At 43.6% G+C, this 19,557-nt stretch overlaps 1 protein-coding gene across 2 annotated transcripts in view; it reads left to right on the top strand.

Moving 5' to 3' along the window:
- Positions 1-19,557, top strand: part of LOC112985188 (WD repeat-containing protein 7) — a 164,231-nt gene that overhangs the window by 89,371 nt on the left and 55,303 nt on the right. For both annotated transcript variants that reach the window (XM_064500699.1, XM_064500700.1), the window contains one exon: positions 17,700-17,886. In XM_064500699.1, coding sequence (XP_064356769.1) covers positions 17,700-17,886 — 187 coding nt within the window. The remainder of the gene's footprint in view (positions 1-17,699; positions 17,887-19,557) is intronic.

Below are 19,557 nucleotides of genomic sequence, written 5' to 3' on the forward strand. Positions count from 1 at the left end.
TTGGGTATGTTTGTGTATTTTAAGAAACTTGGCAAGCCTGAAAGAGGAAGACAGAAATTTCATTAGTGGGAGGTGATTTGAGGGAGTGGAGGCTGGAGGCAGGGAACACTAACGAGCGCAGGGCAGGGCAGCATGGAGCTGCGCATGTGTGGTGAGCGTGATAGTGCTTGTCTTTAATTTAAGAAAGGAGAGGTAGGGCAGGTGAGTTGGATTGGGTAATGATTCATTTTTGTCAGAAAGAGGATTCTGCATCCTGTCAGCCAAACGCATGTGAAGCTATCCGTAGGTACACTGACAGTAAACAAAATAACTGAACTCCACTTTTTTTCTAGCATGCCATTCTGACAGAACTCCTCTTAAGGATTTAAGAAGTATTAAATGTCTTTGGATTTGTGTTTGGCTAGGCCTGAAGCATTTTTAAGCAATGCTTTTTGAGGTGGGGAAGATTGAGATAGTCTTTGGAAATGTCTGCAGGATGAACACATCTTCCACTTGGATTAATTCACTTGTGAACTTGGCCATGTCTATGCAGCAACGTGTCAGTAGCTGTGACAGGCGCTCGTTCTGCCAGAGCTATGGCGTTACGAACAGCTTCCTTCTGTGGCACTTCCACCGTAAGCATCTAAACCTCTACGGCAGGGGTGGGCTTTTTGGATAGTCATGAAACGGAAGGGTATCAGCATAATGCCGGAGACTGATGTTTGCTTCTGGAGGTCTCTTCTCTAGCCCTGGTGTAATCATGACTCCTTAGATCACCTATGCACAGGTTGTGCAATAGCAAGGCCCTTCCCAAAGGAATAGAAAGACTTGCTGGAAAAGGAAATAATTGCTTACCAGAAAACGCTGTTTTGAGGATGTTTTTTCTGTGTATGATCATACTTCTTAGAAGTCCATTCTAATCTTTACTCCACATGTGTAATACTGCAGTAGGAATTACTTTGAAAACTGAATAGTTCATCAGAAATTGAACAATTCTTTGAATGTGCAAGAGTAATGTTATTAGTATGCACTAGGACTTAAGTTTTGTCTTTATGTCTTATTATGACTTACAGGCACCATTCTAAAATACATATGGGTTATTGCTCTGTCTTTCAATGACAGAAAATATTTTTTGGCCCTTAGCTGAGCAGTTGATAAGGTGTAGTCCATTTTCTGAAAGCTGGCTCTAGGACATAAATGATGCTACGAAGCAACAGAAGCTTAGATAAAGAAATTATTGGTTCTCCTCCATTTCAGGTTGTATTTCTTTTTATTTCTCGGTGCTATAGCATGCCATAAATACTGATGGAAGCCTGGTGCCATATGGCTATCTTCAAACCAGAAGAGGCCTGCCTGCCTTTTAACCATCCACGACATACAGCTTCAGTTCCCTGGGCAAGCTGCTAAGGTGTGCCTAGGTTGGAGAGCTGCTGTGGCAGGTTTCCTTTGCCCATCTGTGTGGCAGCATTTCCAGAAACAGCGTTTCTGATGATTCTTTCATCCGCTTTACTGTGACTTATTCAGATATGATGCCTTTTTAATCTAGGTATTTTATTATCATGCACTGAAATTATATGCTGCAAGTTACACAAAGTAATGAGAAAAATGGCATGTAGTGAAAGCCCACAATATTTCCTAATTCGAAATAAGTTACCAAAATTATTTATTTATTTATGCCATTAACATTATAATGCTGGTTTTTAGCTATATAAGTTGTACACATTATGATTTACTGTATTAAGAAAATAATTGTGATAATGTCTTTTGGAGAAGATGAAATTCTCCAGAAATTCGCACTGTGACCTTGCCTGACATCTCGCATTAATCTCTGTTGACCTTACAAATAGTTCATGAGATATTTAATTATAAAATGCCACCCAAAGAATTTCTCATTACAGATGCACCACACCACACTTAAACTGCAGCTAATGCTGTGTTTATAAAGTTAATGGGCTGATAAATCTGAATGACCGTTCTGTCCTGAATATGAAAATACTTGATTCCATTGTTAATGCAGTATATTTTTCAAAGCATCTGCCAGCAATATAGTTATTAATGATAAGCGTTTTGCCCTTTAACTCAGTCAGTGTCATATGCGACGACATGTGCGAGGCATCGAGTTACTTGCATAGTTTTCGCAGGCCGCGTGCGCGTGCTCCCTTCCGGAGCGAGGTCTGGGGTCCGTGTTGTCTGCTGTGCGGCAGCCGCTCCGGTTCTGGGGGGGTTGGTCTGGGAGAGCTAGCCAGCCACGAGGTTCCTAACTCTTGCCAAACCATTTTTCATTTTTTAATTATCATTTCCCAATTTCATAGCAGCTGACCTTCTGCCTTTTCACTGCAGGCCAGGAGGGGAAGCAAGTGAAAATTCTGGACAGAAATAGGAATCTATCTGCCTGCATAGTTATGGGGGGTCATCCTGCTGCCATTACAATGACTTTTCCAGTACGGGGCCACATTTGTAAACTTTCTGCACCTTTGAACAGAAACCTTTACGCTGTTTCTCTAAGTCTCTGGGAACATTCAGCCAAAACCATTACATCATTAGCTTAGGATGAAGAAAATAAGATTTATTTTTCAAAGCAAATACAATTTTAATAACATTGGAAATTCAGCACATCAGTGTTTGAAGCAGGGATTTGACATTAGGGAAATAGCTGTTGTGTCAGAGGTGTGCCTTTTCTGTCCTCTTCCAGGAAATCTGTCAAATTTGGCAAAATTCATAAAGCTGTAGCAGCTAGGCTAGAAGGGGTCTCACAAGATCATCTAGCTCATTTCGCTGCCCCAGTTTTTGCGCTAATCTTAAACTCTCAAATGATGGGGACTCCATAATCTTCCTAGGAAATCTATTCCAGCTCTTTGCTCTCCTTGTTTGAAGGTTTTTCCTGAGTTAGCTCCTCCAGTTTGTGTTGATGCCAAGTGCAGAACTGTATCAACCCAATGAGAAGCAGTTCAATTAAAACATTTTATTCACCCCGAAGATGTGGTTCTGTACTTCCCTTATATCTAAAACTCTTCAAGAGGAGCTTTGAAATGAATAAGCATTTTTGCAACAGGCTTTCTGTTTTTGAGGTGTTTTTTTGCAAACACATATGATTGTTTTCACAGCATTCACCTAGGCTGAGTGGATGTTTGTTTCCCACGGAGAAATAGATACAAGAATGATTGGAGTTAATTTTCATTCTGAATATAAAATCCTTTAGAGATGTATTACAGAATTTTAAAGTAATTAATTCGTTCATACCCCAAATCATAGAATAACTTTCTTTTGCTGTATGAGAATTTCAGTCCCAGAGCAATTCTTTCCTGTACAAGGAGTATGTTAGAAATCCTGTACAGACACATTTTTCCATGTTCATAAGTTTACTGATACGAATTTCGGAAAGATCTGCTGTTAGATTTGAACATTAGGACTTTGGCATCCTATTGCAGGTTCCGGAGAAGTGTTCTGTCCTAACCAAGGATCCAGCAGTGCGTACCCCAATGCTTAATCTTTTCTAGCTTTATCCCCTCCAGCCCGTCCTCCTCCATGCTAACCTCATGCCCCTCAAGTGTCCGTGCTGCACTTGTGCAGGTGGAGAGGAGGAGGAGAAACGCTCGGAGTGCAGACAAGCATTCGGTGCCCGGGACCGGGCTGAAGCAGCCGCGGATGCCCACTGCGGAGAGCCCCGGGTTGTCTGTAGCCCCGAGAAAGAGGCCAGTTACGTTCTCTGTGCTCGTCACGTATTTGCTGCCTCATTATTGAACGCGATCTTTTCAGCTTTACATTTTTTTTCCAATGAATCTCCAGCACATTCAACTTTCAGTGGCGTTCAACATCTTCCTTTGTGCGTATTTTATGTGGGTAACCCAAGATATGTCCCTGGTGTTACAGCCTCATCTCCCGTCCCACTCTCCATTTCCCTTTCCAAAATGTGAGTTACTGGAGCTTTCTGATAGCGCAGCTGTTGGTTTCCAGTCCCTCCTCAAACTGAGTGGGTTTTTGCTTATCAATGCGAGTAATGCGTATTTTTATATTGATCTTACAGAGATAGCAAAACTGTTATTTCTGAAAGGATCCAAAATTACAACCTAAAATACCAGATTCCTTATACTTTGGCAAATTTTTAAGCAATTGAAAACACTGCTTTAGAGTAAATGTTAAAGGCAAATATGCTGATGGTATCCTAGATAGGCATAGCCGAACCGAACACTAAAAAAAGAGAGAGATGTTATAGAACTGATCTCCTGCTATCCTAGTGACATTTCTAATTCCATCAGGAAGCAAACATGGGATTCAGTCTTAGCTATTGCATTCTCTGTTTTTCTCTTTTCTCCAGACAGTAATGAGTGGTACTACCACTTAGTCTTAAAATTGTCTAATATTTCTGTTTGTAAGATCCTCTTTTCAGTTGTCTAAAGCTGTCAGGTAAAAGTGTTGAACCTAAAAGTTGATGTTAGTTATGCTTAACAGACTGAATTTCTTTGGAAAATGTCTTCTGAAAAGATTTGGTCATTTGCAGGAAGAGTACAGGAAAAGATTCTGTTTTAATGTTAGCTTGAAAAAAATAAATTGTATAATAATGGCCATGGAAGTTTTATTATTCCATATTTTGGTGCAGGGATTTAAAGTTCATGGGGAATAAGGATATGTGTATCTTTCTGTGTTCCTGTGGTTTAGCTCCTGGCAGATTTATACGTTGTTTAAGGACTGACCTGTTTGGCTGCTGCTTCTCTAAAGCTTTGTCTGAACTGGGCACACCTGCTCTGAGGTGGAGGGGACGCTAAGGGTCTTTCCTACAGTTTTTCTTCTGAGCTCTTTTCATCAGTCACAACACTGCATCAGCTGTGAGGAGGAGGAGGAGGAGGAGGAGGAGGAGGGCTTTCCTGTGCTGGTGGCACCTGCGTTCCTCCAGGAAAGCCCCATGGCTGTGGGAAGAGCTGCTCAGCTGGACCTCTGGGCAAAAAGGGAAGAGGAGAGGAGTGGTGGAAACCAGCTAGTGGGGAGGAGATGCAGACAAGGGGAAGGAGGGAGGAAGAAGGAGGAGGCGAGAAGCAGATGGGACAGGAATGGCTGGGGGAGAAGGTGGGAGAGGGCTAGCAGGTTTGGTGAGGATCCTGGTGGGGTAGATGGTGTGAATGAGACCGACTGCTAGATGGAGCTGGGCAGAAGAATTCAGATTTGAGGAAGACAGGAACAAAGATGTCTGCGTCCCACAGTTTCCACATTTAATTACCTAAGGCACTGCTCCTTGGATCTTAGCGCTGCCTTTGAAACCCACCATAGATCCCGTAGCCTGGCTTGGCTGCACGAGGTGTGACAGCCTCCCATAAGTCACTCCACTGTCTGCAGTGACAGAGGTCTCGCCTAAACTCCAATTCTGATAATGCCGATTTTAGGTATTGGTTCAATTCCTCTTAAGGGTTTGACTAGGGTTTACTAGGGAGTTACCTGTGTTTGAGTGTTGATGCATACAAAACTGCAATAAAAAATAAGTTTCAGTCAAGACTGCAAGTTCTGCTGTTAAGGAAGAAACTATAGTTAAGTTTGAATGTGCTGCTTGAATTCAGCTTGCTTGTAGGTATGCACTGAGTCAAGTCTTTAATTCTTATACGGGACTGTTATCATATGGAGTGCAGAATGGATTGTGGTCACTGAATGAATTATCCCACATTTTATTATCCTCAATTTGGGATTTTTGCTCTTTTGCATTATTTACTGCCTGATAATTCCAAGTTGACCACTCATTAACATCTTCGAAGTCTCATCATTGCAGCCTGTGAATGCCTTTTATAAACAATATATTTATTTTCACGATACTTCTAAAAGATTAAATTTATTGCTACTGGGGTGGTGTTTGTGTATGTTAGAGAGAGGTTTACTTTTCAAGGTACACTTTGGCTGTGGTTCAGCAATCCATTTTTACGTGTATTTATGCACAGAAAGAGTAAGTAGGCACAAGATTATGTAGAGTATGGAGTCAGATATTTCCCGTGCTTTGTTAAATGGAGGTTTCTGGCATTATAGATTTTTGCACAGTGTATCAAGTGCTCTTCACCTGCAAATAAAAGGCAACGCAGTCTGAACCTGAGACTCGGTGAACGCAGGATTATTTGCTGTATCAACTCGCTGAAACCTTTTGTAATGTCTTTTGAACCATTAGTTCTTCTGTGTTGTGAAAATCTTTTAATCGCCACTCCAGACGGTCAGAAATGGTGCTGGCGAGGAGAGGGTCGTTTCCACTGGCGGTGTGCACCTGTGGCACAGCTGATGCTTTGAACCAGCAGCAGCAATTAATGCAGAGGAGAGCACTCGGGATCACCGCTTACACGTGCAGTGAATCAGCTGAGCACCTGAACAGCAGCCTTTGGGGGCAGATTAAACACAATGGCTCAGGAACTTCATTTAAAAAAAACCACTAGCAACAACAATGTGATTAAAGCAAATTACAGATTTTATTATTAAGAGATTGCTAACGGTGCATGTCATTTTATTGGCTTTATTTTTATATCAGGCAGAAAGATTTGCATATTTGTATGAATCCCATGGTTTGTGTTATTGCTCTGGTTCTTGGGATGCTCTGAAATTCAGTGTACAAGTATACCTACAGTGTCCTTCCTCATCCCACCCCACCCCGAGCTGTTGTGGCGAGATCAGTGTCAAGCCGAATTTTGTCCTGAGAGGGGAATTGTGGTTTATTTAAAAAAAATAAATAAACAAAACTGTATCTAAGCCTTAGAGATAATAACTTGAAAAAATAGTCAATCTATATGGCAGAAAACCATCAATCTTTGCCTTGATATTATGCCCTAATTTGAATCTCTATTTACTTGTTGGCTTTAGTGGGAAAACTGAATCTGAAAACTCAATTTGCCTTTTTCTCCCAAATCCTGTAGCGGACTGAAATGATTTGAATGATGTGTCAGAACCTTCTTTTTTGCAAATTTAATATTTTGGTTATTGTAATGAGTTGGTACACAGTAAACTAAAAATCTCGTCTCTGTGTTTTGAATATAAAGGAGCCTAATAATGTAAGAGCTTAGTAACAAATCAGTGTCAGTCAGTTACAGTTTTTAGCAGTCTATAAGCTACATATTTTGCAGATAGGGAACAGAACAGTAGAAGCACTGGGAAGGTAGTTCAGGTATTAGAAAAAGAGTATCATAGGAGAGAATCCATAAGGAAAATAAGGAAAATAGTCACTTGCTAAGAAAATAAAATTTATGTGATTTAGCTGTCAGTGTGAGAGCACCATCCCTAAAAACCTTCAAAAACAGTATGAATGCCACCAAAGTTTTCTAGACAGATAAAGGTCTCAAGGAGTTTAATTTTCTTTTCGTTTTTGTGAAAGTTACTCTTTGGGTGGATAAAGAGACTGTGCTGATGTCCGAGAGGAAGGTAAGGAGAACAAAGACCCTGGATGTCTTTTGGCAGCCTGAACTGATGGTGTTTTGTGCTGAGAAGCAGGTAAAGCGGATTTCTTTCTTTTTATACAAGGAACAAGAATTCCCTTTCAATGTCACGAGAATCCCTTCCTCTTTTGCAGTGGTTTCTCACATCAGCACCATCCTCGAGCTCCTAACGGTTATTCACAAAGTGTTCCTGGCCGACTGGGCATGCCGTAGCGTGGAGGGGACCCGAGGGCGGCATCCTTTGGGCTCAGGCCCCGTCCCAAGCACGGGACACTTCCCATTGCTCTTTACAGCCCCTTTTAGGGCCAGGGTGAGACATGCAGGAAGCTGAAGGTGTAAAATTGATGGAAACCTTCAGCACCTGTGGGGAGTGTAATTCCTGATTTAGGTTCTTGGGAATTGCTGAGACCTTCAAGCTTAAGGCCTCGTGTTTTTACATCCTGAGGGTTTATGTATAGGAAGCAGTTGTAGTTTCAGGAGGGAGAAAACCTGCCCGAGGAAACCTAACTTCAGGCAAGCGGGATGTACCGCGGTCAATCTGCATGTGCTTGTTTCCACGTGTTTGCAAGTATGTATGGTATCCTTAGAAGTGGCATGTATGTAAAGATCGTAGTCCAGTGCGAGGTGCTTCGCGGTGCTGAGGTTAGCAGATTTGTCAGGGTCGATTGCTTTAGGGTGACACCACACCACAATTACGGAGAGTATGTGCTCCATCACCTGCCTTCTCTTATCCTCATTGGCTGCCAGAGGAATCGTCTTTATCAGGATGTATTGAAAAGAGTAGCTGGATTTTTAAGAGCAATTTCTGTGATATCAGTTTTTGCATTTGGGTGGGAAATTCAAAAAAATATATACTCATTTTTTGCTTTATACTGCTTTTTGCTTCTTGTTTATTCGTAAGAAGCTTATGATAAGAGAAACAGGATTCACTGTGCGTATCTGAGGGAAAGTATAGCTTCAGCTCCAGGGATGTGTGTACAAGGGAACTGAAAACAGGGAGGCTTAACGGTTTGCTATGCTAGATACTTGTGTTATATTTTGCAGCTGTGGTTCATAATTGCAACGCATGTTTTCTGGCCACAGAGTATTGCAGTCTAGCACATTACCTGCGATTCATTCTTTCCTTCCTGATGCGGCCAGCGAAAGGCCCTCGCTATTGGAGTCTGATTACAATTTCCATTTCGCGCAAATAACCAGCCAGTTGTGAAGCTGATGAAAAGCACTGAGTGCCACTGATGGCACAACAAGCAATAACAATTTTTAGTATAACAAACCATGTGCAAAGTCTAGATCATTGCACCGTATTGGTCACATATGTGTCTTAACTGGGCTGTCCTTAGTAAAGAGAAAGATTTTTTTCCAACAAAAGAGACCAATTTTAGTTTTATTTTGCTGTGTTTTGTATGAGTGATACCTACTCTTAAATTATGGTTACATTTAGAGGTCGTATTTGAATGTTACAGAGGGCTTAGCAAACAACCGTATATTTGAGGATTGTATTGCATTATTTACATGCAGTGTTACTAATTTAGAATATCTATTTTCATATGCCAGATGGGAAAACCAAAGAGTCGCATATGCTTTTTGCTGTTCAGTGTCTGTATGTAAGGAAATAGTGTCCAAACATTGTCAATCAATAGTTTGGATGTTTAAAAAGAACACTCAAAATATGGGGTTTTTTAGGAACTGCTGCTTAATATGCATGTCAGTAAATCAGCAATCGCTTGCTTTCATCATGAGGGTGATGAAAAGAAACTCGGAAACTACTTTAATTCATCACACATTAACATTATTCCTTCATTAGGGTGGCAGGAGAGAATTCAGTGTTCCACAGTGTCTTGCAGAAATATATGATATGAATAACCTCAAGCCCAGGAAAACACTTGGGAAATTAGCTAATTAGGATTGTTCATTTTAGGAGGGAGAAACACAGGAGATGATATACAAAAATAATCATCGTAATATTGTTTTAGAGAGAATCAGCAGGGGGTTAAATTTATAGTATATAGGTTGATTAGTACTTTGTATTGTAACTGTTGTGAAGTATTTGAAGTTTCTCTGAGCTCTTTTAGTGTTTCTCTTAAGGTATTTTTTCCTTTTCTGTGCTGGGAGCTTTAGGGTTGCTTGGGAAGAAGGTAGGATTTGCCTTAGTGAGAAACCTCTGGAACTTCTTGAGGCATTCTGTCTTTAGATAAATTGTTTTCAGTGTCAGATTCCAACTTTTCTTCTTACGTGCTCTTTCCATATAGGCAGCTGAGTTGCCGTGTTGTGCAAGTGGCAGCACTTATTGCTTACAGTAAAAACTGTTGCTGAAACCTACAGGTCCTTTGTTAATTTCTAATTTCTTTAATTTTGTATTTTATAAGTGTTTATATCCATGTTAACTTCACGAAAGTACAGGAGCACGTAATCAACTCAACGTGTACAACTTGAGTACCATCCTGGGGCTCCTCTCGGAGACGATGGTCCACACATGGTTGAAACTTGTGTGGAGAACAGCAGTAAAAAGGTATCAGATGGTTGTGCTGCCCTGAGAGTTCACACCGGCCACGCGGCTTTCCGGCAGCCAGGAATAAATTACGTGTCTTTGGGGATAAACACCGGCGTGTTTATACATCAGACCCCGGTGTGATGGAGAGCGTTAAATTCTGATCCCCTGCTCGTACTAGTCTTTGCACTGGCTTTACTTATTTCACTGGGATTGTGCAAGTGTCTTCCACCGTTACGTAGGTCAAAAGTTATCCAAACGGCTTTAAAAAGATTATTTGTAATTATGTTTAACAGGAAAGATTTCTAAGAGTAACACATTGTTTAGTCAGCACTGTGCAAAGAACAGCTGCTGCCTATAAAATGATCATTTTTACAGAAATAGCATCATTTAGAAAAATTTGCATAATTTGAAGTAAATAATAGATATATTTATGTAATAATTATACAATTAACAGGAATGCAAATGTGAAGTTTGCACGGTTATGACCTGAGTTCTATTGATTTTCTGCACCCTGGTAGATTGTAAACAAATTTGGGATTAAAATAACGATGGCTTACTGTTTCTGTAGCACTGTAATATAACTTCATAGTTAGAGGAAGAATGCTTTTAAACCGCCATAGTTGGGTCTTCTCCATAAATTGAAACAAGTCTGATCTAAAACTCATTTACTGTCTTGGAGCAGAATTGATCTTGCTTTCACGTTTGATTCCCCCACTGCAGATTTGGAGAGGAAGAAAAATGGCGTTGTTAGGGCAGTGCAACTGGGCCGTAGTCGGGCAGAAAAGCCTGGGAAAGCAGCCGTTATAAACATTCTCCTTCTTTTCTTTTTCTCTCTCTTCCTAAGGATTTATGTAAAATCTGGCATGATTTTCATATAACTTAAAGGCAGTGCTCACCTGGCCCCGCTGTCAAAAACCCTTTGCTGTCCATTCACGTAATGTAAAACACAATCTATAATTCTGTTTAAAAGTAGTGCTGTGAATTTACTGCATCTAAAATGGGTTGTTCTGACCTGTTAAACCTCTCTTTAATCCTTAGGATTTACAGAGATAATTAACGTGGTGTAAATGTTTCCCTTAACATTAAATAATATTTCTGTTGTTTTTTAAATCCTCAAAGTGAACGAGGACGCTTCCTTTCCAATCAGATAAACAAGCGATGCAAAAAAAACTTGTTGTTCTTTTAATGCTAAAAAATGAAATCCTAACTGTCTGATAAAGTTAAAAATGTGCGGTTAAAAAAAAGAAAGAAAACCTTTAATTTGCAATATCCCGAGAGGCTGTTATAAATTCCAAGGTGAATGTTGCTCCTCTCACACGCTGCCCAATGGCCGAAAGCCACCGGTGCAGAACATGGAGGCCGACTGGGCCTGATAGGGTGCTAGGGGGGTATTTTTCATAATAATCTTCATCCCTCTCAAATTACCAATCTTCTGATGTTTTTACATTTAGAAGTATTTATCTTTTGGAAGTCAATAAAGAAAAGGACCTATCGCAGTTCATAAATACTGTTTTAAAAGTACATTTTTGGTAATGCGAAGTTTTGCTCTTTTTTCAGAAAATGAACTCAGTTACCTCAACTACCAATTTAGCTATACTGACAAAACAAGCAAGGGTTACTTTTCCCTGCTTCTCCAGTTGTTTTCCAGAACGGTACTGATGCTCGAGTACGTATGCTGGAAGGGGCTGTACTTCAGCCCTCCAAAGAGCAAAAAGGTGAAAATATCGCAGCTGCGGCCGGCCGGTGCGACGCGAGGCTGCCGATCGCTTCCCCCCCCCAGCACCGCTGCGGCCCCGCGGGATAGCGGCTATTGATTTCCCGCGCAGTGAATGTGCTGTGGTTCTCGCCCGTCAGCGCGGCAGGTCGGGGCGGGCTGGGCCTCCGCGGGCAGGATTTACTCCATCAGGGATACGGGGAATTAATGCTGAGTCCTCGCGCAGCGGGTGAAACTGCACGAAGCGCCCGACTGGAGACGCAGCGAAGCAGTGCTTGGGGGAACGTGCCCCGCAGGTATAAATCTGGTGCGTATCTTGTCTCATCTCGAGCACAAAATGGCTGCGCAGCAGTTCAGGCTTGTTAAATTATCCGTCTGTCTGTCTGCTCCCTGCGTAGCCGCTCCGCTAGGGACGCAGCGAAACACGACAGCAGCACCCGGGTTTCCGCCCGCCGCAGACGGGGACGCGTGCCGGAGCTCGGAGGTGTCGCTCGCTGGGGAGCAGAGCAGTCGTGCCCTGCTCATGTCCACTCTTCTGGGGGGTTTCTTTCTCCTTTCATACATGAGCAATTCAAATTTAATTCTTAATTGTCTTTTACTTTGCATAAAATGCAGGATCCGTTATTGTCCTGCACAACAGTTACTTAGCATCTTAATATACTGTAAGATCATTCTTCTGAAAATAAATAAAAATATTACTTATTCGTATCAATTTTGAAATTACCCTAGAAGCTGGGCCCTTGCACCTGTTGCAGGAATGGTGCAGAAATGGCTTGGAGACAGGCAGCAAAAGGGAATTGTCTCCTAGCAAAATTCAGTTGAAAAAAATGAAATTTAAGTGTGAGAATTGTATTTAAAGACAAAAAAAATGCTGAAAATAAGTTAGTTCTGTAAAAATAAGGACATGTGATATTGCATGTGAGTATGAAAAAATTTGTTTTCATAATTGCATCTTTATAAAATTTTGAATTATTCACATTATCAAATAATGTAGCATGGCATTTTTTTTAATTCCGGCCTAACAAATGTCCTCTGACTTACTCCAATCGTAAAGATCAGACAAGAGATATAATAAAAATTCAGTGCACTAGAAATAGGAAGGGATGACGGGATATGGATTTTTAACCTAGCTATCCAAATTTATATTTCTGTCTTTCTTTTGGCATTTCACACATTTGCACGTCAAATCAGGGAAAAAAAATCATCCAGAAGGGGTGACAATTTGATCTGGTTTCTTGTAGAAAAATACTATGCCCACAGACACGGGGAGAGAGGGAAGACTGAAAAATTAGTTGGAGCTTGATCCTTCACTTCTGTTTTCCTCTATAAAATTGGAAAAAGATGCAAAGCAAGTTCAGCCATATTCTTGGTGTCTATCATTTTTATTTAGTTGGAGCTTGATCTCGTGGCAAATTATGAGAACGGGAATCAGAGTATCGGTGTCTTGTTCATGCCTGTGCTATTGATTTTCCCGAGCAAATTATTTAATTTTTTTAAATCTATCTGCAAAACGGGGATAACAATGCTGACCGCTGTAATATGTTCAAAGCTCTTGAGATTCAGCAAGAAAAGACATGTTGGAAATCCAAGGGGGTATATGCATTGAATATAACTGAATATGTATTCAGGTTGCGTTTGCATTAATAAAAATGGCATAGCGTCAAAACCCTTTATTTTACTGTTCACGCAGACGCGTGAGAAGCAGGTGCCGGCGAAGCCACAGGCTTGCTGTGTCCCCCCGAGCTGGTGGGAGCACTCCAGAGCACGCGGCCAAAATGCGATCTTTCTATCTATATTTGCTGAGGAAAATTGAGTCTTGGTTTGCAAACCCTGATGAATGCAGTCGCTCCCTTATGCTAGCAGGGAGGTCTCCTCTCCCCAGTGACAGCATTTCTCGTAGCCTTTTAACCCACCAGCTCCTATATTTCCTTGTATTTGTGGCCTATGTGTAGCAATGCAGAATAAAACATCTGAAACAGTGATATTTTAATACAAATATATACGGGAATGTCACTTCCTGAGCTGCGTTTCTGCTAAGCTGCTGCTTGAAGTGCTCTTGTCTGACAAGTCACACCCTAATTTTTAATGAAAAGAGCTTTGGGGGGTTTGTTTCTTAATGACTTTTTACAGCAGAATGTGCATGTAAATCGTTAAAACTTATTTACTTACCTGACATTAAAACTTACCTAGGTCAGAATTTTTTTTTAATAACATGATGTTGTTTAGATTTCCAGCAAAAGAGAAAAAAAATCTGATTTAGCAATTTCAAAATATATTTTAATATATCAGCCCTTCTGAAAGCAAACGTGGAAGTACGTAAAGGAATGATGATGTGTTTCGGAAGAGTCTTTCCCGTTGCATCCCTGTGCTGGCCGGGATTGCGTTAGGGGCTTTTGGACCCGTTCTCCTGCACGGATGCCCGACCCGGGCTCCAGGGCCGGGGTCCGGGGAGGAGGCGCGGGTGCAGCCCCGCCGCTGCCGCCCCGGGTGAGGGGCTCCAGGGTTCAGCGCGAGGGAGCTCGGCAGCTCCGATCAGCAGAGCTTTTCCAGGGCTAATTACCTCTTTACTGCGCTGACTCTAATGTGACATGTTTATTGCCTTAACTAACAACTCATTAGCTTAGTTGATGTTTTTGTCAATATTAATTCGTTCATTTAAGCCAAGTCAAAGCTTAAACAAAGATGTCCAGGCTGAGAAACGGGCAGCACGGCGACTTTTGTTTAGTCCATCTTTTTCTTTAGCTCCGTTTGCGCACGGGGGGCTTCAACGAGAGAGGCACCAGGAGGGTTTCCAGGCGGCAGGTACGCAGGTTTCATTGCGAAACCTTCTTATTCTGAGAAATAAAATTCACTCAAATTAAAGCTTTGTGGTCTGCTTGCTTTAAGCAGAAACTTCCAGTTCTTCTTTTGTTGCGCGTATGTAATGGTTCAGTGTGAATTTGTCAGAAAAGCATGTCTGTTGTTGGCCTTTCTGGCTGCTAAATATGATGGGCGGCTTATTTAATAAACAAAACAAGCAACTCGTAGAAGATAGCTCTTAAAGCTAAAGAAAAACCTATAAAAATCAATAGGGTATCTCTGCCACAACAGAGAGCTGAATGGTTATTATTAAAGAGGGAACACATAACTATGTAGAAATAATGATAAATTATCTGGGCGTATTTCATGTTTTAGCCGTCCCTTGCATTTATTAATATATGATTGCCTTTATATTAATGAGAAAATAATTTGTTAAATGAGATTATTAGTGCTATTTTCTGAACGTGGATCAGAATTAATGTATGTGGGCCTTGCTTGGGGCATCATTTCTTTCTCTCATTCTTTAGCTCCGTTTCCTTCCCCTTCCTTTCAGGGAAGGAGGGAGATCATTGATGTTGGTTGCTTGCTCGGGTATGAGGGGTCCCAAAAGGGACAGCGGTGATGACAGTCCCTCCGTCGCTCCATGTCCGAGTGGTCAGAGCCCTCGGACGTGACAGCGATGACCCAGAGTTGGTTCCCTCACCTGTGCAAGAGAAGCGTGTGAGCTTACGTCTCCGCCTTACCTTCCCCACCAAATACTCCGGCCTTCGGAGGCAGAGACACGTTCATCCCTTCCTGCCCAAGTTTCTGCCCCTCCCAGGTTTCCTCCGCGTTGCTGCGTGTTCTGCAGCCCGCACCGCTGAGCACCGTGGCTGGAAGGCACTTGGCACCTTCTGGACACCTTCCCGGTGGCTGGGAGAGCTCGGCTGAGGGCAGCCACTGCCCACGAGCTGCCCCGACGTCTGGCCGCGGGCACGCGACGGGTTTACTGGCAGATGGATTTCTTTGCTTTGTAGGATTTTTGCTCAGTTCTCTTGTACCCCAAGACTTCGTGGGAGCAGTTCGTTTGTGGCCGCAGGAGCAGAGCTCTGGTGGAGCTTTCTGGGGTTTTTTTTTTCAGTTAAATGTCTCATAAGATGGAAAATGCAAAAATCTAAAAATTTCCAAGAACCCGAAATTTAATATTTGTGTTAGCACCTGGTGGCAATCAGTGCCAGTAGCTGCTTTGCTTGGCTGCAACTGGGATGCTCTGTTCTGTTTGAATTCCTTGTTGATAAAGTCAATGAGCCGAGGCAGACAGCGAGTAGTGGGTGGCCCCGTGCCCCCTGTGCCTGTGGCTTTGTTCACGTGGTAGCACATCCTTAACTCAGCCGGCATGCTTTGTAATAACGTAAATCATCAGAAATTCATTCGCTTTTAAAGCGCATATAATCTGTAATCTCAAGGGCTGCAACCGTAATTGAGCTATTAATTAATGCATCATCCTTTTAGTATGACCTTCCTTTCCCCCGTCTGCCCCTCAGTCCGTGATGCTGGCGGATAGTTTGGCCAGATAGTTGCAGATCTCTGTCCGCAGGCGTCGGCTCTTCTAGTTATTTAAAAGTCTTGTAGGTCGCGTTGGGCGCGTGAGCGCGGGGCGCAGCTGGGGAGCCCTCCGCGCCGGAGGGGCAGCGTCACCGACGGGCTGCCTGCAGAGACACAGCGATGCGCTGCCTTAGAAATGACTTTATTCCGTTTCATAAATAAAGCATTACTAATCTCCGTGCATTTTACACGGAGGAGATTTCGATAGGAAGCAGGTTTTGCAAGGAAGAAAAATCTTTGCTGCAAAATTACGGCTCCCAGGTGCCCCGCAGCTAGCGGCAGAGGCTGGGCAGCCCGGCGGCGGGGCGAGGAGTTGGTCTGATTTTCACTAACGCTTTCCTCCCCTTCGTTCGCTTCCTGCACGAGTCCTGGGGCACGTCCAAGTTGCAAACTCCCCGAGCTCCTGCCCCGGTTCATCGTGTTGCCGAGGAATGCTTTGCTTGCAGGTCTCTCTCTTTGCCCCGTGAAAGGCAGCCGCCTTTCGCGGCTTTGGTGCGGAGAGGAGGAGGGTGCTGTGCTCCCTGCAAGCCGCGGCGCGGGGGCCTTCGCCGCGGGGTGAGGCTGAGGAGGAGCGGTGAGCCGCGGCGTTGCGCTGACGTGACCGCTCCACTTCTGCAGCGTCGGCCGCCGAAGCGGTGTCCCCGCACGGCCCGGTTCGTCTAAATTAAAAGCCGTCGCTGCCGGTCAGGGAGACGGTGTCGTCGCCGGGGGTTTCCGCTAGCGAGCGGAGCGTCTGTAATGGGAGCGGCGAGGGCCCCAGAGCGAGCGGTGCCGTCGGGGCTCCTTTCTGCTCCCCCCTGCTCGGCTGAGCTGCCCTAGCAGAGCGGCTTGCGGCTGCGGCCAAGGGGCTTCTTAAAAACTGCATGACTTAAACAGTGTTTATTTTAACTGATGTTTTGCCCAGCTTAATTTTGTAAACTTTTCTTAGATGCTTCCTTAAAAATTATGTATGTTTTTTTCTGAGCGCTGCCTTTTGTGAGCACTTTTTGTTATCCAGGTTAACGTTGTTATTTGCTTGCTTGTTTTCTGGGGGTGTCCAAGGGGGGGGCGGGGGGGCTCGCTGCGGTTTCTTTCCTGTTGAGTCACTGTGGCATGTTTCACACTTTTCAGGAAGAAATATTCACACATGATTTTCTTTTTTTATTTTTTTCACAAAAATATATTTAGGATTATTTATTTTCTCCATAAAACACTATGTTTAAGGCTCAAAAATGGCAATATTGGCAGGTGCCCATTTGGTTCGGCTCCCTGGGTCACCTAGTCCGATTTGGCCGTGTTCGGATAGCAGCCTGGCCGTTGCTGCCCTGGAGATCGCTTGGAAGCCCTCGTGCATGCAGGCTGCATGGGCTGCACCGTGGCTAACGGGATGCAAAACTTTGACTGGGATCTTTCCTACGCTTCTGGGTACCTGAAAATTGTCATCGCCTGTCACTGCAGCTCACGAGCCTAATTGCTGTCTAGGGTGCATGGAAGTAGCACCAGCTGTTTTCTGCATAAATGTGTTATTCGAAGACTGTTTCTCATTTGTAAGATGTTTTTCAACAGTGCTTTCAAATTTACTTAATATTTCAAAGAAGGCCTTGGTTTTGTGTCTATCTGTCCGTCAGGCTTTCCCTCCCTTGCAGAGGTCCTCCGAAGGGCTTTGTCCCGTGGGGGGATAAAGCGCGAGCGCGGTGCCCGGCCGCGCAGGTTGCCGTGCCGCGTGCTCCCGGTCACCGCGGCTCTCTCCCGTTGTGTGCGGCAGGCAAGGCGCTGACGTTCCTGCTGCTGCAGCCGCCCAGCCCCAAGCTGCCCGCGCACAGCACCATCCGCCGCACCGCCATCGACCTCATCGGCCGCGGCTTCACCGTCTGGGAGCCCTACATGGACGTCTCCGCCGTGCTCATGGGGCTGCTGGAGCTCTGCGCCGACGCCGAGAAGCAGCTCGCCAAGTAGGTACCGCGCTCGGCCCGGCTCGCGTTCCTGCGGCCCTTCGTCGGGGTGCTGACGGCCGTCGCGTCTGCAGGAGGGTGGGAGAAGGACGAATCCCCTCTGTTCGGGCTCTGCCCTTGAGCCAGGGCCATCAGCGGGTACCTTCACGCCTGCCTTGGTCTTGCTCGCGTTGCAGCTTGGGCAGCACCAGCCGGTGGCCTCCAAAGGGACGCTCATGCGCTTAGTAAGTTTGAGAAAACAAAGGAGCCAAACACGTTTTTAAAAACTAAAATATGTATTTTCCTTTTTTTAAAAAAACATAATATCTTTTTACCCATTCTGAAACGTAAAGCTGGTATTTTCAGAAGGTATTTTCCACCAGTATGCCTCAATACGTGGCATTTTGTTCCATGGTTTTACAAGCCATCGCATTGCAACGTGAGGTATTCTGGATCATGTACTTTGGAAAAGGTGGTTTTTTATTAATGGTGTTGCTGAATTCCTATGTGTAAGATCATTATTCATGGCTATCTAGGCTTTTGTTTTCCTCAGTTAAATTCAGTTCACAAAGATAGCATCAAGATAATTTGTAGATGTAAAGATTACTAAGAAATCATAAGCTCAACAGACCACTACTTGTGTCGGGTGTCAGAGAGCGGCTTGCAGCGTCCTGAACAAGGTCTCAGTGGTGTGCTGTCCTGCACGTGGCCTGACCTCTTTCAGATCAAGTCATCTTTCAGTTAGGTATTTGTAACTGGGATTAAATCAGACTGAGAAATTAAGTCTGTCACTTCAGCATAGAGCACACACTGAAAAGGCAGTACTATTTATCTTTTCTGTGCATGGAGCGCCGGGATGCCTATATGTTCCATCTGAACATCACTAGATTGCTATAACTTCAAATCATGTCTACACAGCATTGTAATAACTTGTCTGTGACACTCGAGGTGGCCACATATTCTTACTAAAATGTGTTTGTAAAAGAAAAAAGAAGTGGTTTCACTCAACTCAATACGATAGACTATGCTGATAAATTCAGCAGAATGAAATAATAATCAGTTCTCTGAATTTATTTGCCAGTAATGCCATTATTATGCCTGCCCTGTTTTAATGTTTGTTAAATCACAGAAGATTATTACCTTCCTCTACTCAGAGGGTTGTCAGTTTCTGCACTGTTATAGGCCAAGAAAATAAAATTTACAAGGTCAGAGCTGACAAAGTTAAGAAAAACTCAGTTTAATCTTCCATAAATAGTACAGTTATTTTTCCAAGTATAATATATGGTTTGAAAGATGATCTTCATTTATTTTTAGGCCCTTCTGTCGTTACTGTTATATTCTTCCCCTCAGAAAAGCAACAGTTACCACACTAAGAAACTAAACAAAAAGGTAATAGTGCTAGCAGTGTATTTGCTTGGATATTTATCAGGTAAAAGTAAATGAAGGTTGGGTTTCCCCCGGCTCAGCCGGTCCTGCCGGGATGCAGAGGCTCCTGGCTGTGAGGGGCTGGCGGGAACCAGGGAGGGCTCTTGTGAGCAAGGGAAACTGCACCAAATCCGAGTGAAGACCGTGACGGCGGGCGGTTGCCTGAGCACGCACGTGCCGTGACGCCTGGCGCGTCAGGCAGCGGGAGCTGTGCAGGCAGCGGACCTCAAGCCCGATGCTTTAAGACAGCCGTAAAAGAGGTAGAAA

Source organism: Dromaius novaehollandiae, chromosome W (genome assembly GCF_036370855.1).
Source record: "Dromaius novaehollandiae isolate bDroNov1 chromosome W, bDroNov1.hap1, whole genome shotgun sequence".
NCBI lineage: Eukaryota > Metazoa > Chordata > Aves > Casuariiformes > Dromaiidae > Dromaius > Dromaius novaehollandiae.